Genomic DNA, 17,836 nt, shown 5'->3' on the forward strand with positions numbered 1-17,836 from the left:
ACGCGCTATCTCAGAGTAACACTTCCTTACAATTATGAATCACAGAAACTCGCCGGTGTCTTTCTTGTTTATCCAATTCCATTTCGAAGGCGTCTTCTTCTGAAGAATTGGTGCTTGAATTATCTCCATTTCCCTGTGATGGCTGAAGACGTCTCAGGGATGGACGCTCGAACAAGTTCAGAGTGGAGACAGACGTTTGAGAACAGCCTGCTATTTCTGAAGGATGTGAACTTTCCGAAACCGCAAATTTGACGGTTGAGGACCCCTTTTGTTTTTTTTTTCTTCAACCTCTTTCGCCGAGTTCAAATGTAGCAACAGATTTTGTTTTTCGAGTCGTCGAGCAATATCAAGGAGCCCTTCCTTTGCCTTCGGTATTTCCCTTGAGGTAAGAAGAATCTGATACCATGGGTCAACATAAACTCCAGCAAGGAAATGAATATTGTCAAAAAGCTTCTCTTCGCGTTTCTGCATGGAGGATAGAATTCCTTCTGCAATTTGTCCACCATTTTCTTCCAAGAATTTTGACAGTTTTCGCCATTCCTTCATTAAAACTCCTGAGGTTACATCGACGGCTTGAAGGTTCACGGTTGTTTGGTTTGGCTTTGCCAAGAGGTCTCGCAGGTTCTTCACTTCGTCCCATTCAGCTTTTGTTAACTTGAGTTCTCTTGTTCCAGCAGCAGCCGCCACTTGTTCACAGTAAGATTGAAAAACGAGAAGCCGATCAATTATCGCAAATGTTGAACCCCAGTGAGTCACAGTATCCAATGATTGAGTTACCCCATGTAGATCAAGCAGAACACTTTGAATAGTTGGGGTTCATAGTTTGACAACAACTTGTCGAATTTTTGCCAGAAATTTCTTTGCATGTTGTTTGTTCAGTCCATCCCAGATTGCCAACTGAAGAGTGTGAATACCACACCTCATCAGTTGGACTTTTGAGTCGTCCTCATGAAGCCATGTTGGAAGTATGAGGCTAGGGTCATTAACCCATTGCGCAGCAGCATCCATGTTGAGTTCAATTTCATCCATTCCTTTAGTGCCTTCATCAGGCAAAATAGCTTCAGTTCTGTCCACATCCCTGGTCTCAGAGATAGAGATGGTTTCATTGTCCTCGCTGAAATTTTTGACGGCACACGTCATGTTTGCTGCATTGTCAACGCAGATGCTCAGCACTTGCATTTCACTGATCTCCAATTTTTCTAAAATAGCTTTTACTTGACTTTTCATGTACAAAGAATTGTGATGCCCTTCAGTGTCGATTATGTTCAAGGTTTTTACCACAGCTTTATCTTTTCCTTCTTCATAGTACTGAGCACTGATTGGAAGGAAATGTCTGTTTCCATGGGTTGCCACATCTATTTTCAGGTAGCACAATTTTGCTCCAAAGCTTTCTTGAGCTCTTTGCGACCAGACTCAGCTGTGCTGACAACTAAACGACGAACCGCATCGTGCCCCGTCAAAACGCCAAGCTGCCAACCCATTTCATCTGTAATTTTTTGGAATCCTTTGTTCTTTAGCCTGAAGGTAGTGAGCAGTGTTGAACTCAAGCAAACCATTTCCATCAGCCCTTCATGGAAAGTATTGGCATCCATGACGACTGTAACCTTTGAGGACTTCAAATATGAGTCAAGTTTTGTTTGCTCAATTTTGGGTTTCTTTTCAGATGAAGCTCCGAAAAAATCTTTTCTCCAGGAGTTTTCAAAGAGCCAGATGAACGTTGTTTCGCCGCATCAGCTTTCTGTTTTGCCTCATCTTCCTGGTCCTTTTTTGTAACCAGAGCCGCATAGTTTTCAGGATGGTTACGTTTTACATGCCGCCAAAGGTTGAAACTTTTCACGGCACTTGCCTCACTTGTCTTGAAGCTACATGGTTTGAGCTCGCCATTTACTTCCTTTTCCACCTTGCATGTTGCTGATTTCTTCTTTGCTTTTCGCAAAAGCCCAGATTTGGGGTTTTCAAATTCAAAAGTAAAGACGTTGTTGAGAACCTTTTCCGTAAATCGGCTATCAATCATGGGGGGCAGATTTGATTTTTTTGTTGAAGCCCTGGCCAAATCTTCTTGGGCTGCTACCGCAGCCAAAGGTTTCTTGTTACGATCTTCGAAAAGCAATGAACAAAAGCATTACACTTTTTTATAATGTACCTGCTTGTGATATCTTAACCACTTAAGGTACTTTGAATTTATTTTGGATTTTCTGGACAAAAATGATCGCATTTTCTTTTTTACACAAAATTATTAAAGTATATTTTAATATTTTAACATGTTTCTCGCAGTTCTAATGAAGTATTTTTAATATACATAATTAATTAAAATTTTTATTTATAAATTGCAAGTTAGTTTTTCTTATGAAATTTGCGGTAAAAATATTTGAAATATTTTCCAAGTTTTTAATTAATATCTCAAAAACACTTTAATACAGATATAGCCATGAAATGTGGTACGTGCCGTAGCATTAGTGTGTGCTATCGTTCTTCTACAACATTCATTGCTGGGAAGTAATGAGGCTACATGTTACAAGGCTGAAAATAAACTTTAACGGGAAACAGATTTCGGAGTAGTAGCCGTGTTAGTCTGCATTCACAAAAAGAAAAGGAGTACTTGTGGCACCTTAGAGACTAACCAATTTATTTGAGCATGAGCTTTCGTGAGCTACAGTTCACTTCATCGGATGCATACTGTGGAAAATACAGCGTCCGATGAAGTGAGCTGTAGCTCACGAAAGCTTATGCTCAAATAAATTGGTTAGTCTCTGAGGTGCCACAAGTCGTCCTCTTCTTTTAACAGGAAAGCGGATTCAAATTTAAAGCACAGTCCTTTTTGTAAAGAGAGGAAATTTTTGGAAATATGTTTTTGCTTCATCAGCCTGAATAGATTATACAAGAGAGAGCAAATAACAGGTTCTATCTTGTATAATGTTTCCAGCCTGATGAAGGAAAAACATTTCCAAAAATTTCCTCTCTTTACTAAAAGGACGGTGCTTGCAATTTGAATCCGCTTTCCCGTTAAAGTGGATTTCCAGCATTCTATCATACAACAGCATTCAAATAAAATTATTTAAACTACAGGCATCATGAACTGGGGGGACTGGGCCAATTTTATTTAATATTTTATTAAATCTTCGACTATTTAACAGATACGAACCTGGAATATGATTTAATGCTAAAACATGCATTGAAACGGTACTCAATTTATTTTGTTTAATTAAAATTTTTAAACAGTTTTCTCAAACGGTTAATCTGCTTAGAATGATACAAACAATTTTATTATTACTTATTTTTCAACTTTGGAAACATACATTTTCAACGTAATAATAAATAATAACCAAAAATTATTAACATATTCTGGAACATAATATTACCACTCGTAGCCAGGGGCAGTCGATGACAAGCCTTTCTTGAAATATGAAATAAAAATGACCAAATGCCAGTTCGGGACACCTATGGTTTAAATGATTTTGGATAATGTAATATGGTAGCACATACTAACACTAAGACACAGACATAATTTCATTACTTTATATTAAAGCATTTTTGAGATATTAATCAGAAATTAACTTTTCATCACCTCCTTGAAGGGACTATAGCTCCCTTAGGAAGAATTTTAGGACACTAGCACAGAAATGTTCACAGAAATGTTTTTTCTTAAAATGACCTAAGGATTCACCCCCGAAGTTGTGCTGGACATTTTCCAATCACTCTGGATATATCACAAAACTCACTCCTAATTTATGCAAAAATGTTTATTGTATATTTATATGCCTGCTGCACACGACTTTTTCAGTAAATTTAAAATTACAAACGCTACCAAAAGACCGTTGAACAGATGACATATAAAATAAGTCCGCCAGAGTGATACGGTAGCACGTACAAATGTACCGGTAATGGGAGCCCGTGTGAGAAATGAGTTCAAGTGGTTAACATCTCTTGCAATATCTAAATATATCAATAAACAGAAACATTTTTTTTGCAATATACCTGTTTGCGATATCTTAAATGTTGCGTCGTGTCACACTTTTCCGTAATCGCAGCACTCAGCGCGTCTCGTTGATCAACCCTTACAAAAGAAGTATCAACACACACTAATCTACGCGAGTACGTACTCGCCTAACCTTGGCACAAGGGTGGGAGCAGTCTGCAGTGTTGCCGGATGTCTGATAACTATCTCCAAAAAACTTGGTAATTTTGTATCCGTACATTAAATCTTGATTTCGGCCGACGTGAGAAGAACTGTGACATATTACGTAAAGTGGTAACGGAGATGTTAATATCAATTGTTTTACAATCTGAAACTTTTTGGCACCTTCAGGACTTTCTTGCTAAATATCACTCATTTTGGAGTGAAAATGAAAAAAACAAACTGGAGCAGTGGAGCAGTCAAGATTTTCTGTGCCCCGGCTCCGCTCCCGCTCCAGGCAAAAACCTGCAGCTCCACTGCTCCGCGCTCCAGCTCCGAGCTCCGCCCCAAAGCCCCGCAAGAGCCGGCACAATACAGCCAGCCTGGCTCACTAATTTCATACAGGGCCTCCCTGAGTTTCCAGCTCTCCCTGTCCCTCTTGTCCAGGGGGCTCAGCATGGCTCACCTGGGCTGGGGTAGCCAGGAATTCCACCTTCACTCAGGCCCTGGGGATACCCAATGGCTGACTCATCGTCTGGCTCCACTTTCACGATAAGCTCTGGGTTTGCGTCACCTGTTCACAGGAAAGAAAAAGCCTCACCCAGTGTTTCCTGTGGTCACTCAGGGCTGGGGAGGGAGACCTTGCAAAGTAGCTTTAAATTGGCTTTTGATTGCCCCTGGGAACGCTGGCTGCGGTGTGTCTGTCTGTGTGTCATTCTGCAGTCTGTGTCAGACACAGCAAGAGGCCTCAGATCTCCTGTCCCTGCCTGTGAATATATCCACAGGGCCCCCTGTCCTGTCCTCCTCCCACTGACTACAGTCTGCCCCCAATCCCTCACACGCACCCCTGGCAGTAGGGTGCCCCAGCTTCTGGCGACTCCTGTAGGCGAACCAGGAAGCCAGACACGAGCTGTGTGTGCCAGGATCTGGCACAGCCAGGGGCCCACCTTGAGGAATCTACAGGCGGGTCCCTGAGTTTCCAGCTCTTCCCCTCACACCTGCCCCCGGAGACCGTCCCGGTGGATTCCAGCACCACTCACAGAAGGGGTCGTCGGGACCGTCTCCTTCACAGTAATGCTGGCCACACTCGCCGTAGGAGTCGTCCTCGGGCTCCGTTTTGATGATGATCTCTGCTTTGATACCTGCGGAAAGCAAAGCACGTTGCACGTTCCCTACGCCCACGGCACGGCTGCGAGGGAGAGACTAGCTCCAGGGCAGCGTTCGGATCCCGCTGCGCTGTTCTCCCGTGGTCAGCGGCGTTCATTCCTAGGGAGCTCTTCCCCACAGCGCATTCATCCCTCAGGCATGCCAGGGAGGTCTTATCCCCGGTTAGCCGGCAGGGAGCTGAAGCACCAAGGGACCTGTCACCAGACAGAACCCAGATCCCCTAACCCCCGGCCACCCTGCCGGGGCCAGTTACACTCGGGGTGGGGCAGGGCAGTGGGGGAAACGCGGCCACCTGTTCATCGTGTCACTTCCTGGCAGGGATTCAGCCAGTGCCCATGGCGCCCAGGGACCTGCTGCCCCCCAACGCCCCCCTCGTCGGTTTGCTGCTGCGCTGCAGGAGCCAGCCCCAGGCCCAACGCCCGGCCAGCGCGCTCGCGCCGTGGGGACACAAGGAGACTCCTCGGCATCCTCCCATTGCGAGGCCAGAGACGCCCAGCGGCACTGATTCGGGCAGCCGCAGGCTGCAGTCCACTGTGCCCGCTGCCCCAGGCAGAGTCACCCAGCTGGCCCATTGCTGCCATGCAGGGAGCCAGACCGGCTCCAGCTAAAGCCGCCCTCAGCACCGGGGCAGGCCGACCCCATTGCCCAGCCGGCTCAGTGGGGGCCACCCTGCACGCCCTGGGGGGGGGGTAGGGCCAGTGGGACGGGGCTAACTAGGCTCCCGGGCAGAGCTGGCTCACCCACACTGCGAGAGGGGGAAGTGCCTGTGGTTCTAAGCCTTCTCTGAAGACATTGCCCAACTCCTAACCGCCTGATCCCCTCCCTGCAGCCCTTCCCCGTGCTGGTCTCCTCAGCTCCTCCCTGGATCCAGACTGTGAGCACTGGAGGGCAGGGCCTGGCCTGGCCTGGTTGGGAGGTGTCTGCACCTCCTGTTCCAGGGCGGGTGTAGGGGGGCCGGGCGCAGCCAGCCCTGATCAGCCTTTCGCCGGGGTGGGCCCTGGCGCAGAGACAGCCCTGGAGGACGGAGCAGACAATCTCCAGCGTAAGGACAATAAAACGCTGCTCTTGGTGGTCGTCTTCATTGGCTTCTGGCCACTGGGGCTGCGACCATCCCCTGTGGGGAGGCTGCCCTCCAGGGGCTGGCTCGTTCCCCGGAGCATGGGGCAGGACCAGCGAGTGGTTAAGGCCCTGCTCTGGGTCCCACAGAGGTCTCTCATACAAGGCTCCGGGGGTCCCCTTGCCTCTCCCAGCTATTCGACGTGTACAGCGGCCGGGGAGGGAGGCACAGACGATACGGAGCCCTGGGCTGTGGGGCAGCAGAACGCTGAGTGGGGCTGGCCACACATTCTGCAGGGCCCTGGGCACAGACACTTGCTGGGTCCAATCACGCTGCCCCGCATGGCCAGTCCCCCCCAGCTCTGTGCATCCATTGCTCCCCACGCATGGGGCCCCTCGGCTGTGGCGTGCGTCCAGCCCCGCACGCTCCTGTGTGTGAGGCTCTGGGCACACCTCCGCCAGGAGCCGGGAAGCCGGAAGGAGACACCCACGCACAGCCATCCACGCGGGAGGGGAGCCGATCCCTGCGGCAGCCCATCTCCACAGGAACAGGAGGGGAGCTCGCGTGGGGAGCTGCTGAGGAGGCTCGGCAGGGGAGCTCGGGGGGGGGGGGGGGGCATGTCCCCTGTGCATACCTCCACCCAGCTGACAACGTGGGGGGAGCAGGAGGAGCTAGCTGGGACACTGCAGGGGCGCCCGAGTCACCGTCTGCCTGGGGAACGCCCCGCACACGGCCAGACCCAGCTACTAAGCGGAGGGGTCTGTCCCTCCCCCACTGCAGGGGAAGCCACGCTCACAAGGCTGGGGGACTCACACGGCTTCTGGATCCACTGTGTCCAGGGCCAGCAAAGGCTCCTGCCCCAGGAGCCTGACTCCAGGGGTTCACACAGGTCCCCTCTGAGTTTCCGGCTCGCCCCAGCCCCCTTCCTTGAGCTGGCCTGGGGCGGTTAGCATCACTCACCAGTGCTGGGGTAGCCAGGGAGGTCTCGGTCGCCCAGGCCCTGGGGATACCCCACATATGACTCGTCGTCTGGCTCCACTTTCACCACAATCTCCTGCTTCACGTCAGGCCAGCCTGTGCCCGGGAGGGGAACAGAGAGAGAAGGGAAGAAGGAATAACGTCCCGGGTCCGTGGGACAGTCCTGGGCTGAGCTAACCCTTGGAGACTCTGAACTGAACAGGCCCCGGCTGGGGAACCTGGACTGGGACTTTGGGGCTCTTGCATGTGAAATATTTTGTGCCCATCCTTTCCTGGCCCAGGGCAGACAAGAGAGAACGCACCAGACCCGCTGCTCGAGGCATCCCTGTGCTGTGGGCTCAGACCCACTCCCTGGGGATGGGCCCACGTCCCACGGCCGTGCTCCTCAAGGGGGGCTCATGCCTTGCTCTGGGAAGAAGGGTCCTGGCTGCACATGAGCGCAGGGACCACGCTGCTGCTTGATGAGCCCCTAGGTCTGGTCAACACGTCTAGTCCCAGTTAGTCCCAGCTTCCCTTCTGTGGCAAAGGCTACGGTGCTGGAAGCAACCCTGCAGCTCCAAGCACACCCGGCTTTGATCAACTTTTGGTACAGCTCAGTCCGTCTTGGGCCATTCCATGGTCAGAAACAGCTGGCAGGACACAGGCAGCCCGACTGTAGGAGTTTATAAGGGTTCCCCCGAGATCCTAGCTCTTCCTGGCCTCCCTTTGCCTGACCAACTCCAGGCGGAATTTAGCAGCACTCACCTGTGCTGGGGGCCTGGCGAATTCCTCTCTCTCCCTGCTCTGGGGGCGCCCCCGCGCACGGCTCCTCTTCCTGCTCCGTTTTAATAAACACCTTGGGGCTGATGTCAGCAGAACCTGCAAGGACCGAGAGTCACAGTCTGGTTCCCGGGGCACCGACAGGCTAGCAGATACTTTTCAACCTATTTAGCTCATCCCAGAGCAGGTTCAGAGGTGACTCCACCGTGCTCTCCAAGTACCTGCCTGGGCAGAGGATCTCTGTCCTGTGGGAGCCGGCAGGACAACACACGGGGGCTGGAAGCTGAAGTTAGAAACATTCCAGCTGGAAAGAAGATGCAACGTGTGAGCGCTGCGGGGCGGGGGATGGACTGTTCATTGGCACAGCCTCCCCGGGGGCGGGTGGACTCTCCATAGCGTGGAGTCTGTAAAGCAAGACCGGCCGGTTTCCTGCTGAGCAGTCCTGGGGGGCTCAAAGCACCACTCACCCGTGCCGCACGTGTCCGGCATTCCCCTCTCTCTCATTTCCCTGCGATCGCCCACATGCAGCTTGTCCCCTCGCTCCATCTGAGACCGGCTTTCCATGTCAATGCGCCCGGAGCCTGCCCAAGGGAAAGACGAGTCACGCTCTGGGCCTCCCCGGGTCACCCAGGGCATGATCCACAACCCAATTCCCAGGCAGCATCTGCCTTTAACCAGAGACACGTTTCCTCCACGGGCCACAGGCTCAGGCCAGGCAGTGAAGACAAGGGGCACATTTGCAGTGTGAGGATTCGAACTCCCCACCCATTGGGGTCCCAGTAACCCAGGGCCGTGTGCTCTCCAGTCTCTCCCCCGCCCACACCCACAACCTGTGCTGTGCTCAATCCTCTCTAGTCACTACCTTCCCCCTCCCCGTTCTGTTCCTTCCCCTGCCCCCTCCTCCCCGGCACCACACGAGCTCCCTCTTCAAATCCCAGCACCCCCACTGGAACTGGCCACTTAGAGGGAGGTCAGGAAGAGCCAGTTATAACAGCCAGGGCTGCAGACGTGGGCAGGGATTTGGAGAGGGCTGCAGACCTCCTCCTCTCCGTGGCAGGAGCCAGCCTCTAGCTAATGGGGGCAGAGGGAACTGCCCCAGGGCAGGTTATCCCATCGCTGCCCCCTGCAGAGTTCTTGCCCCTTCCTTTGAAACGACTGGCCACAGTCAGAGCCAGCAGTACAGGGCCCGCGGGCCTGACCCAGCGAGACAGTTCCCCGAACACACGGCACACAGCCAGCGATTCCCACCGCCGAGCTCCCTGGGGCACCGGCCGTGCCATGCATGCATTCAGAACGAGAGCCAGGAGACAAACCAGAAACACCCGAGCTCTTTGTTAGTGATCAACTCCCTGGGGCATTTCCCTGTCTCCTGACACGCCCTTGTGAGCCACTCCTCACCGCGTCATCCCTCCAGAGGAGACTGGCTCCTCAGGGCACGGGATGCTGACTGTCCATCTGCCTGCAGAGACCTTGTCCGCACGGCCCCACGGGAACACTTGCACTCTACTGGTCCCTTCCCACACTTGCATCTCAAAGGCCCCTTTGTGTTATTTCTCGCTGGTTTTCCAACCCCTCCCAGTTCAGCATCCGCGAAGGTAGCCCACGCCGCGTTCACCCTCCCCCTACAGTCCCTCACAGAGACGTTAAATAAATCCAGGTGCACCGTCAATCTCAGAGACACCCCCAGCAGGGCACGGTACTGCCTGTCCCTGTCCTTCACTTATGGTCCCGCCGCCAGCCTAAGCCAGAACTATGGCCAACCAATGGCTGCCACCCTGTGTCGTCGCTCTGCTGCGGACACCGGGCCAGACACCGGTGAGCTCTGACTGCTTCGCGCCAGCCAGTGAGCAAAGCGGAAGGAACATGAGAAGAACCCGGGTGTCAGCCAAGAGAACAGGGCCTAGAGCTCGCAGACCGATACACCCATCAGGCTGCACCGGGAGCTGTAAGATCCGTGCGCCCCAATAACCGCCCTTGCCGACTCGTGGCAATAACTCTTATTGGGAGAGGCCAGCAGGACAGGGGTGGTGAGTAACAGGATGAAGCCAGATTTCTAGAGCCTCGATTCATGGCTAGCAATGGAGATGTCAGAAAGCCATCAGATACAACAGCACCTAGACAGACGGTCCCCAAAGCGGTGTGCTCTTCTCCCGTCTCCTCAGACGGCTGGTCTCCCTAAAACAGCCTCAAGATTTTCAATATCACATATTTGAACCTGGGGAAGAAATGACGTGGGAAAAGGGTTTTAATTTTTATTTTCCTTGCACCGTTTCTATGCCCAGTAAAGTCTCTCCATGGGGTGTCCTCCTGGAATATCACCAGCCGCCTCTCGGGGGTGGGTCGAGGGGGGGCAGCTTTCTGCCTTTAACCTACCACCCAACATAAACAAGAGGCAGCCACTTCCCAGAGACACAGAGCCAAGGTGTGCACACATCCCAGTGCCGGCTTGGCTTCACTGCTTTTATTACACAGGAGCACCGGAACAGCTGCCTAGTAAAAAATACAAGACAGAGAAATCTAGCCAGGGGGTGATGGGCCAAATTCTGTGCTGAGCATCGCACACCTGGCAGGCTTGTTGGAATCAGGGGTGGAAGTCAAGACAGGATTTTGCCCTGTGGTTGGAGGGGAACGGAGCACCCTGGTTTATACCACATGCTGGTTTGTTTTCTCATAGGAGGCCGGTTGCTCTTGGTGGCCAATCTCACAGGTTCGCCAGGCCTTCTCCTCAATTCCAGGCGCACCCAACTCTCCCAGCAAAACCAGGGAGGCAGGAGTAGGCCTCCAGCTGGTAAATGCAGCAGGTGAGGGACACACACTCTAACTGGGAGGTTAAAATTAGTCCTGATCTGAAGCCAAGTGGAGCATTTCACAGATTCCAGCCAGTCTTATCGCTACCCAGCGAAACCACGAGCTTGTCTCTCTCCTGCCTCCCGTCCAGTAAAGCTCCGGCTGCCATTCTGCTAACTCTGCCCACTCCTCTGGGGAAAAACAGACAGTGACGTCCTCAGACATATCTGCACCCCGCTCACCGCTCGGGAAAGCTCCAGCTTTTGCTTATTTCTGATGAGTGTTTACACGGCACCAGAGGCGGGAGCTAGGAGCTTTGCAGACACATCGATCCAGTGACTGTCCTGCCCCGGGAGCTTGCAACGTAAGGGCTGGATTCTGCTCACCCCCCTCCCCACGGACGCCACGGCTGCAGTGTCGTTTGCATGGAGAGAGATGCGCATCTATGAATTCAGAGTTTGCCTGGTTGTTGTTCCTTCCCCTCCATTTTCTTTAATCTCCTTCCTCTGAAGCACTGGGGTGGCCAGGGCTACAGACGGGATGTTGGGGGTGGGCCAGGGCGCTAAGGGGACCCCGAGCGTTCTCGCTCTCACGTGCTGGGCTGGCTGGTTCATGCCCACATTTTCGGGGGTTAACTCATCGCCATGTGTGGGGTGGGGAAGAATTTCCCCCCCTGCTCGGATTGTCAGTCACCTGGGGGGAGGGGGCGCGTTGCCGTCTTCTGCAGCCTGTGGGTGCCGGTCCCTTGCCAGGATTATTGGGGTGTCTCTCACTTCAGCCTTTCCCTGACAAGCACTGGGGCCCCTCGGTCCCTCCGACCCTCCTGTGCTCTAGTCTCCTGTGGGCTGCCAAGCTCTGGTCTGATCTCGCCGTTGGGGTCAGTGGGCGGGTGCTGGGGGGCGCTGCTGGCCTGTGCTATGCGAAAGATCAGACCAGACGCTCGGGTTGTCTCTTCCAGCTTTAAATTCTGTGATTCTGTGACTCCAAAGGGTCTATGGCTGCTCTCCACCACTGCCTTGCTCCTGGGCACACCCCACATTTTAACACCTCCATTTTTAAAAACAAATCTCAAGAAAAAGGGGCATTGCAGCACCATGTCAGTACCGGTTAGCACAGGCCATTAGGACATTGTTATTCACTTCGTAGTGTCTGGTGCAGGGGGCTCTGCAAAACAAGGACCCGGTCCCTGCACCAGATGGCTCATTCCCTAGGACCCCGCTACCGCAACCCCTTGGGAGCAGCCGACCTCTGGGCCCCCACGGAGCCCCACGCGAGGCCAGTGTAGGGCCAGAAACAGACGAACAGAGCAGGGGAGCAAGAGGACAGGGTAGCACTGACATGGGAACGTTTTGCACACTTGGCGGTCGTCTCCGGCCTTGTTTAAACCCCCGTGTGAGACAACCCCTGAGAGCCGAAGTCGGAGACGTCACCGTCTACACGACGGGCAAACGGCACTGGTGCGAACAGCAGTGGGTAGTGTTTGTTTGGGCTGGTGCAGGTGGCTGTAATCCCCAGTGTAAACACTCACACAGCTTGGCACCTGCCCAGCCATCACATGGCCTCTCTCTGCGGTGCTCTCCCCTAAGGGCCCCAGGGCTGCCACCTCTCGAGAGTCCATCACGAGCCTCGTGATCTTTGCCGTGTTTGTTTAAAGCCCCAGCTGCCAGAGTCAAGAGACTGTGGGAGAATCCCCGCTTCCATGGATTGTGGAGAAAAGCCCGACAATGGGAAGCAAAGACACCATAAAGGCTAGGAACCAAATCAAACAAACCCAAGGTTTAAAAGATGCTCAGGGCTTTTAAGCCAGTCCCATGATCCTTTGCAGCCTGACTCATGATGTTTGATCACATGAGGCTGCTGGCAGTATGGCCTCCCCCCTCCATTTATCATCATCCCTCACGGCTTATGTCAAATCTAGACCCAAACCTTCTTTATCTCCTTCACACCAATGACTGGCCTGCGGAACAGAGCCAGGGCTGGACCGGTCTGAGCCAGGCCACAGCCCGGCAGGACAGGGAAGCAGACATGGAAGGATTTCCAGTGCAAGAGAGACTATTATTGTCACATGCCCTTCTTGCCATCTCCTCTTCTACCCTCTCCACCTGACAGATTAGGGTGCCTGGAGGCGACAGGGGAGGTCAGGGCGGGAGGATAAAGCCCCAATCCGGCAACTGGATCCCCGCCAGCAGATCCAATTGCAGGATCAGGGCCCAGGCTGCCCAGTGAAGGACCAGGGCCAGATCCGCAGCTGGTGTCAATCCAGGGAGCCCGGCTGCCATGGATGGAGTTGGTCCGATTTCCACCGGCGGAGGATTCCTGGCCCGTCCCCGTTTGCCCCCATTCTCAGCTACAGTTAAACACAAATCACCTTTTCCCCCTCTCCAAAAATCCCTTCCTGGGGGACCCGGCCAAGGAGCCGGCGCCTGGCGGGCGGTCCCGGGGGATGCGGGCGGGTGGCGCGGGGATGGTGAACAAGGGAAGCGCCGGTAGCAGCTGGGGGCGGGGGGAAGCCGGGGGACCCCCACGCGGCCCAGCCACTGTGCCCCGGGCTGAGCCTTGTCCTGGCCCCCGCCCAGCCCATGCACGCCCCGTGCGGGCCAGGGGCGAGTGGAGCAAAACGTGCCCCCGCCAGGAAGGGCTCTGCGGCCGGGGTGGGGCGCGGGCGGCGAGGATCCAGGTCCCCCGCCCCCGGCCAAACCCACGGCACTTGCAAGCCTCGGGGGGAGCAGGCGAGGGGCCCATTTGCTAGGGGGAGAGCTGACTCCGCCCCACGGATCCCCGAGCAGCCCCCCCCCCGGGAGAGCGGATCCCTGCGCGCAGCAGCCCCCCCCCGGGAGCGCGGATCCCTGCGCGCAGCAGCCCCCCCCCGGGAGCGCGGATCCCTGCGCGCAGCCCCCCCCCCGGGAGCGCGGATCCCTGCGCGCAGCCTCCTGGGCAGCCCCCCCCGGGAGCGCGGATCCCTGCGCGCAGCCCCCAGGCAGGTCCCGGCCGGGCTCCCCGAGGCGCGCCCCGCGCAGGGAGCGGGCAGCCCCCTGCACTCACCCGTGGCGCGCTGCGCCCCGGCTGCGCCCGGCTCCCCTATGGCCGCCGACTCGGGAACTTCCCCAGCCCGATCGGCCGTCGCCGGGGGCAGACACAAAGGGCTCCGCGCCCGCTGCATCCTGGGAGCCGTAGTCCGCGCGTAGAGACGCGCGGGGCCGGCGCGCAAGGGGGGCGCAGGACGCGCGCACCTCGCCAGGGCGCGGGGCCAGGGCGCAGGGTTCCCCGCGCAGCGCCGGGCCGGGGACGCTGTGAGCCCGGCCGCGGGGGACACGGGTTCGCCCGGGCTGGGGCCGGGAGGAAAACTACAGCTCCCAGCAGCCGCGGGCGGCGCCGAGCCTCCGGCTCCGGTTTGGCACCGGAGTCTGCACCCCGCTCCGGTCCCGGGATCTCCCGTGTCCGGCCTGCGCTGCGGGACCGAGAGGCAGCCGAGCCGGCCCCGACCTCTGCACCCCCCCGCCCCGCTGAGCCCAGACTCTCCAAACCGGATTAGCTGGTGCAGAAATAACCTGGTGTGAACAGGCGGTGCCCGGTGGAAGGCAGGGCAGGGTCGCTGCGCCCAGGGCCCACTCTGGCCCGCCCGTCTCCTGGGGCTGGCTGGATTTTCGGGCACATGACTCAGTGGCCCCTTCCCGGGCACAGAACAATCAGCGTCAGCAGTGGTTCGAATTTGTACTGTTCCGTGCCCAGAGGCCCCAGGCATGCCTGCGGACTCCCGGTGCTAGGAGCTGTACAGACAGGAGCAAAGAGACAGGCCTTGCCCTAGCCTAGAGCACCAGAGGCCAGGGGGATGAACCAGACAGGCGGGCAGGGCCAGGGAGAGGGAAGGAAGAGGTAACAATCCAGTCATCTTTAGCTTTTGGATCCCAATGACAGAAAGAAAAGGAGGACTTGTGGCACCTTAGAGACTAACCAATTTATTTGAGCATGAGCTTTCGTGAGCTACAGCTCACTTCATCAGATGTTTACCGTGGAAACTGCAGCAGACTTTATATACACACAGAAATCATGAAACAATACCTCCTCCCACCCCACTGTCCTGCTGGTAATAGCTTATCTAAAGTGATCATCAGGTGGGCCATTTCCAGCACAAATCCAGGTTTTCTCACCCTCCACCCCCCCACACAAATTCACTCTCCTGCTGGTGCTAGCCCATCCAAAGTGACAACTCTTTACATAATCAAGTCGGGCTATTTCCTGCATAGATCAAGGTTTTCTCACATCCCCCCCACCCCCATACACACACAAACTCACTCTCCTGCTGGTAATAGCTCATCTAAACTGACCATTCTCCAGGTTTAAATCCAAGTTAAACCAGAACATCTGGGGGGGGGGGGGGGGTAGGAAAAAACAAGAGGAAACAGGCTACCTTGCATAATGACTTAGCCACTCCCAGTCTCTATTTAAGCCTAAATTAATAGTATCCAATTTGCAAATGAATTCCAATTCAGCAGTTTCTCGCTGGAGTCTGGATTTGAAGTTTTTTTGTTTTAAGATAGCGACCTTCATGTATGTGATTGCGTGACCAGAGAGATTGAAGTGTTCTCCGACTGGTTTATGAATGTTATAATTCTTGACATCTGATTTGTGTCCATTTATTCTTTTACGTAGAGACTGTCCAGTTTGACCAATGTACATGGCAGAGGGGCATTGCTGGCACATGATGGCATAGATCACATTGGTGGATGTGCAGGTGAACGAGCCTCTGATAGTGTGGCTGATGTTATTAGGCCCTGTGATGGTGTCCCCTGAATAGATATGTGGGCACAGTTGGCAACGGGCTTTGTTGCAAGGATAAGTTCCTGGGTTAGTGGTTCTGTTGTGTGGTATGTGGTTGTTGGTGAGTATTTGCTTCAGGTTGCGGGGCTGTCTGTAGGCAAGGACTGGCCTGTCTCCCAAGACTTGTGAGAGTGTTGGGTCATCCTTTAGGATAGGTTGTAGATCCTTAATAATGCGTTGGAGGGGTTTTAGTTGGGGGCTGAAGGTGACGGCTAGTGGTGTTCTGTTATTTTCTTTGTTAGGCCTGTCCTGTAGTAGGTAACTTCTGGGAACTCTTCTGGCTCTATCAATCTGTTTCTTTACTTCTGCAGGTGGGTATTGTAGTTGTAAGAAAGCTTGACAGAGATCTTGTAGGTGTTTGTCTCTGTCTGAGGGGTTGGAGCAAATGCGGTTGTATCGCAGAGCTTGGCTGTAGACGATGGATCGTGTGGTGTGGTCAGGGTGAAAGCTGGAGGCATGCAGGTAGGAATAGCGGTCAGTAGGTTTACGGTATAGGGTGGTGTTTATGTGGCCATTGTTTATTAGCACTGTAGTGTCCAGGAAGTGGATCTCTTGTGTGGACTGGACCAGGCTGAGGTTGGTGGTGGGATGGAAATTGTTGAAATCATGGTGGAATTCCTCAAGGGCTTCTTTTCCATGGGTCCAGATGATGAAGATGTCATCAATATAGCGCAAGTAGAGTAGGGGCTTTAGGGGACGAGAGCTGAGGAAGCGTTGTTCTAAATCAGCCATAAAAATGTTGGCATACTGTGGGGCCATGCGGGTACCCATAGCAGTGCCGCTGATCTGAAGGTATACATTGTCCCCAAATGTGAAATAGTTATGGGTAAGGACAAAGTCACAAAGTTCAGCCACCAGGTTAGCCGTGACATTATCGGGGATAGTGTTCTTGACGGCTTGTAGTCCATCCTCATGTGGAATATTGGTGTAAAGAGCTTCTACATCCATAGTGGCCAGGATGGTGTTATCAGGAAGATCACCGATGGATTGAAGTTTCCTCAGGAAGTCAGTGGTGTCTCGAAGGTAGCTGGGAGTGCTGGTAGCGTAGGGCCTGAGGAGGGAGTCTACATAGCCAGACAATCCTGCTGTCAGGGTGCCAATGCCTGAGATGATGGGGCGCCCAGGATTTCCAGGTTTATGGATCTTGGGTAGTAGATAGAATATCCCAGGTCGGGGTTCCAGGGGTGTGTCTGTGCGGATTTGATCTTGTGCTTTTTCAGGAAGTTTCTTGAGCAAATGCTGTAGTTGCTTTTGGTAACTCTCAGTGGGATCATAGGGTAATGGCTTGTAGAAACTCGTGTTGGAGAGCTGCCGAGCAGCCTCTTGTTCATATTCCGACCTATTCATGATGACAACAGCACCTCCTTTGTCAGCCTTTTTGATTATGATGTCAGAGTTGTTTCTGAGGCTGTGGATGGCATTGCGTTCCGCATGGCTGAGGTTATGGGGCAAGTGATGCTGCTTTTCCACAATTTCAGCCCGTGCACGTCGGCGGAAGCACTCTATGTAGAAGTCCAGTCTGCTGTTTCGACCTTCAGGAGGAGTCCATCTAGAATCCCTCTTTCTGTAGTGTTGGCAGGGAGACCTCTGTGGATTAGTATGTTGTTCAGAGGTATTTTGGAAATATTCCTTGAGACGGAGATGTCGAAAATAGGATTCTAGGTCACCACAGAACTGTATCATGTTCGTGGGGGTGGAGGGGCAGAAGGAGAGTCCCCGAGATAGAACAGCTGCTTCTGCTGGGCTGAGAGTATAGTTGGATAGGTTAACAATATTGCTAGGTGGGGTGAGGGAACCATTGCTGTGGCCCCTTGTAGCATGTAGTAGTTTAGAAAGTTTAGTGTCTTTTTTCTTTTGTAGAGAAGCAAAGTGTGTGTTGTAAATGGCTTGTCTAGTTTTAGTAAAATCCAGCCACGAGGAAGTTTGTGTGGAAGGTTGGTTCTTTATGAGAGTATCCATTTTTGAGAGCTCATTCTTAATCTTTCCCTGTTTGCTGTAGAGGATCTTGATCAGGTGATTCCGCAGTTTCTTTGAGAGCGTGAGGCACAAGCTGTCAGCATAGTCTGTGTGGTATGTAGATTGTAATGGATTTTTGACCTTCAGTCCTTTTGGTACGATGTCCATCTGTTTGCATTTGGAAAGGAAGATGATGTCTG

General features: G+C 53.6%; 1 protein-coding gene across 4 annotated transcripts in view; it reads right to left on the reverse strand.

Annotated features, from left to right (window-relative positions):
* The window catches only part of LOC140905767 (uncharacterized), a 22,253-nt gene extending 7,722 nt beyond the window's left edge, over positions 1–14,531 (reverse strand). The window contains exons 1-7 of one of the 4 annotated variants that reach the window (XM_073329215.1): positions 13,905–13,974; positions 10,190–10,290; positions 8,543–8,656; positions 8,061–8,174; positions 7,299–7,412; positions 5,155–5,256; positions 4,581–4,688 (exon numbers count right to left, since the gene is read on the reverse strand). In XM_073329215.1, coding sequence (XP_073185316.1) covers positions 4,581–4,688; positions 5,155–5,256; positions 7,299–7,412; positions 8,061–8,174; positions 8,543–8,639 — 535 coding nt within the window. In that variant the 5' untranslated portion in view covers positions 8,640–8,656; positions 10,190–10,290; positions 13,905–13,974. Of the gene's footprint in view, positions 1–4,580; positions 4,689–5,154; positions 5,257–7,298; positions 7,413–8,060; positions 8,175–8,542; positions 8,657–10,189; positions 10,291–13,904; positions 14,054–14,410 lie in introns of those variants that run through there. The other 3 variants (XM_073329214.1, XM_073329213.1, XM_073329212.1) reach the window with 3 other exon arrangements.
* Between the last annotated feature and the right edge of the window lie 3,305 nt (positions 14,532–17,836).

Source organism: Lepidochelys kempii, chromosome 2 (assembly GCF_965140265.1).
Source record: "Lepidochelys kempii isolate rLepKem1 chromosome 2, rLepKem1.hap2, whole genome shotgun sequence".
In the NCBI taxonomy this organism is placed as follows: Eukaryota; Metazoa; Chordata; order Testudines; family Cheloniidae; genus Lepidochelys; species Lepidochelys kempii.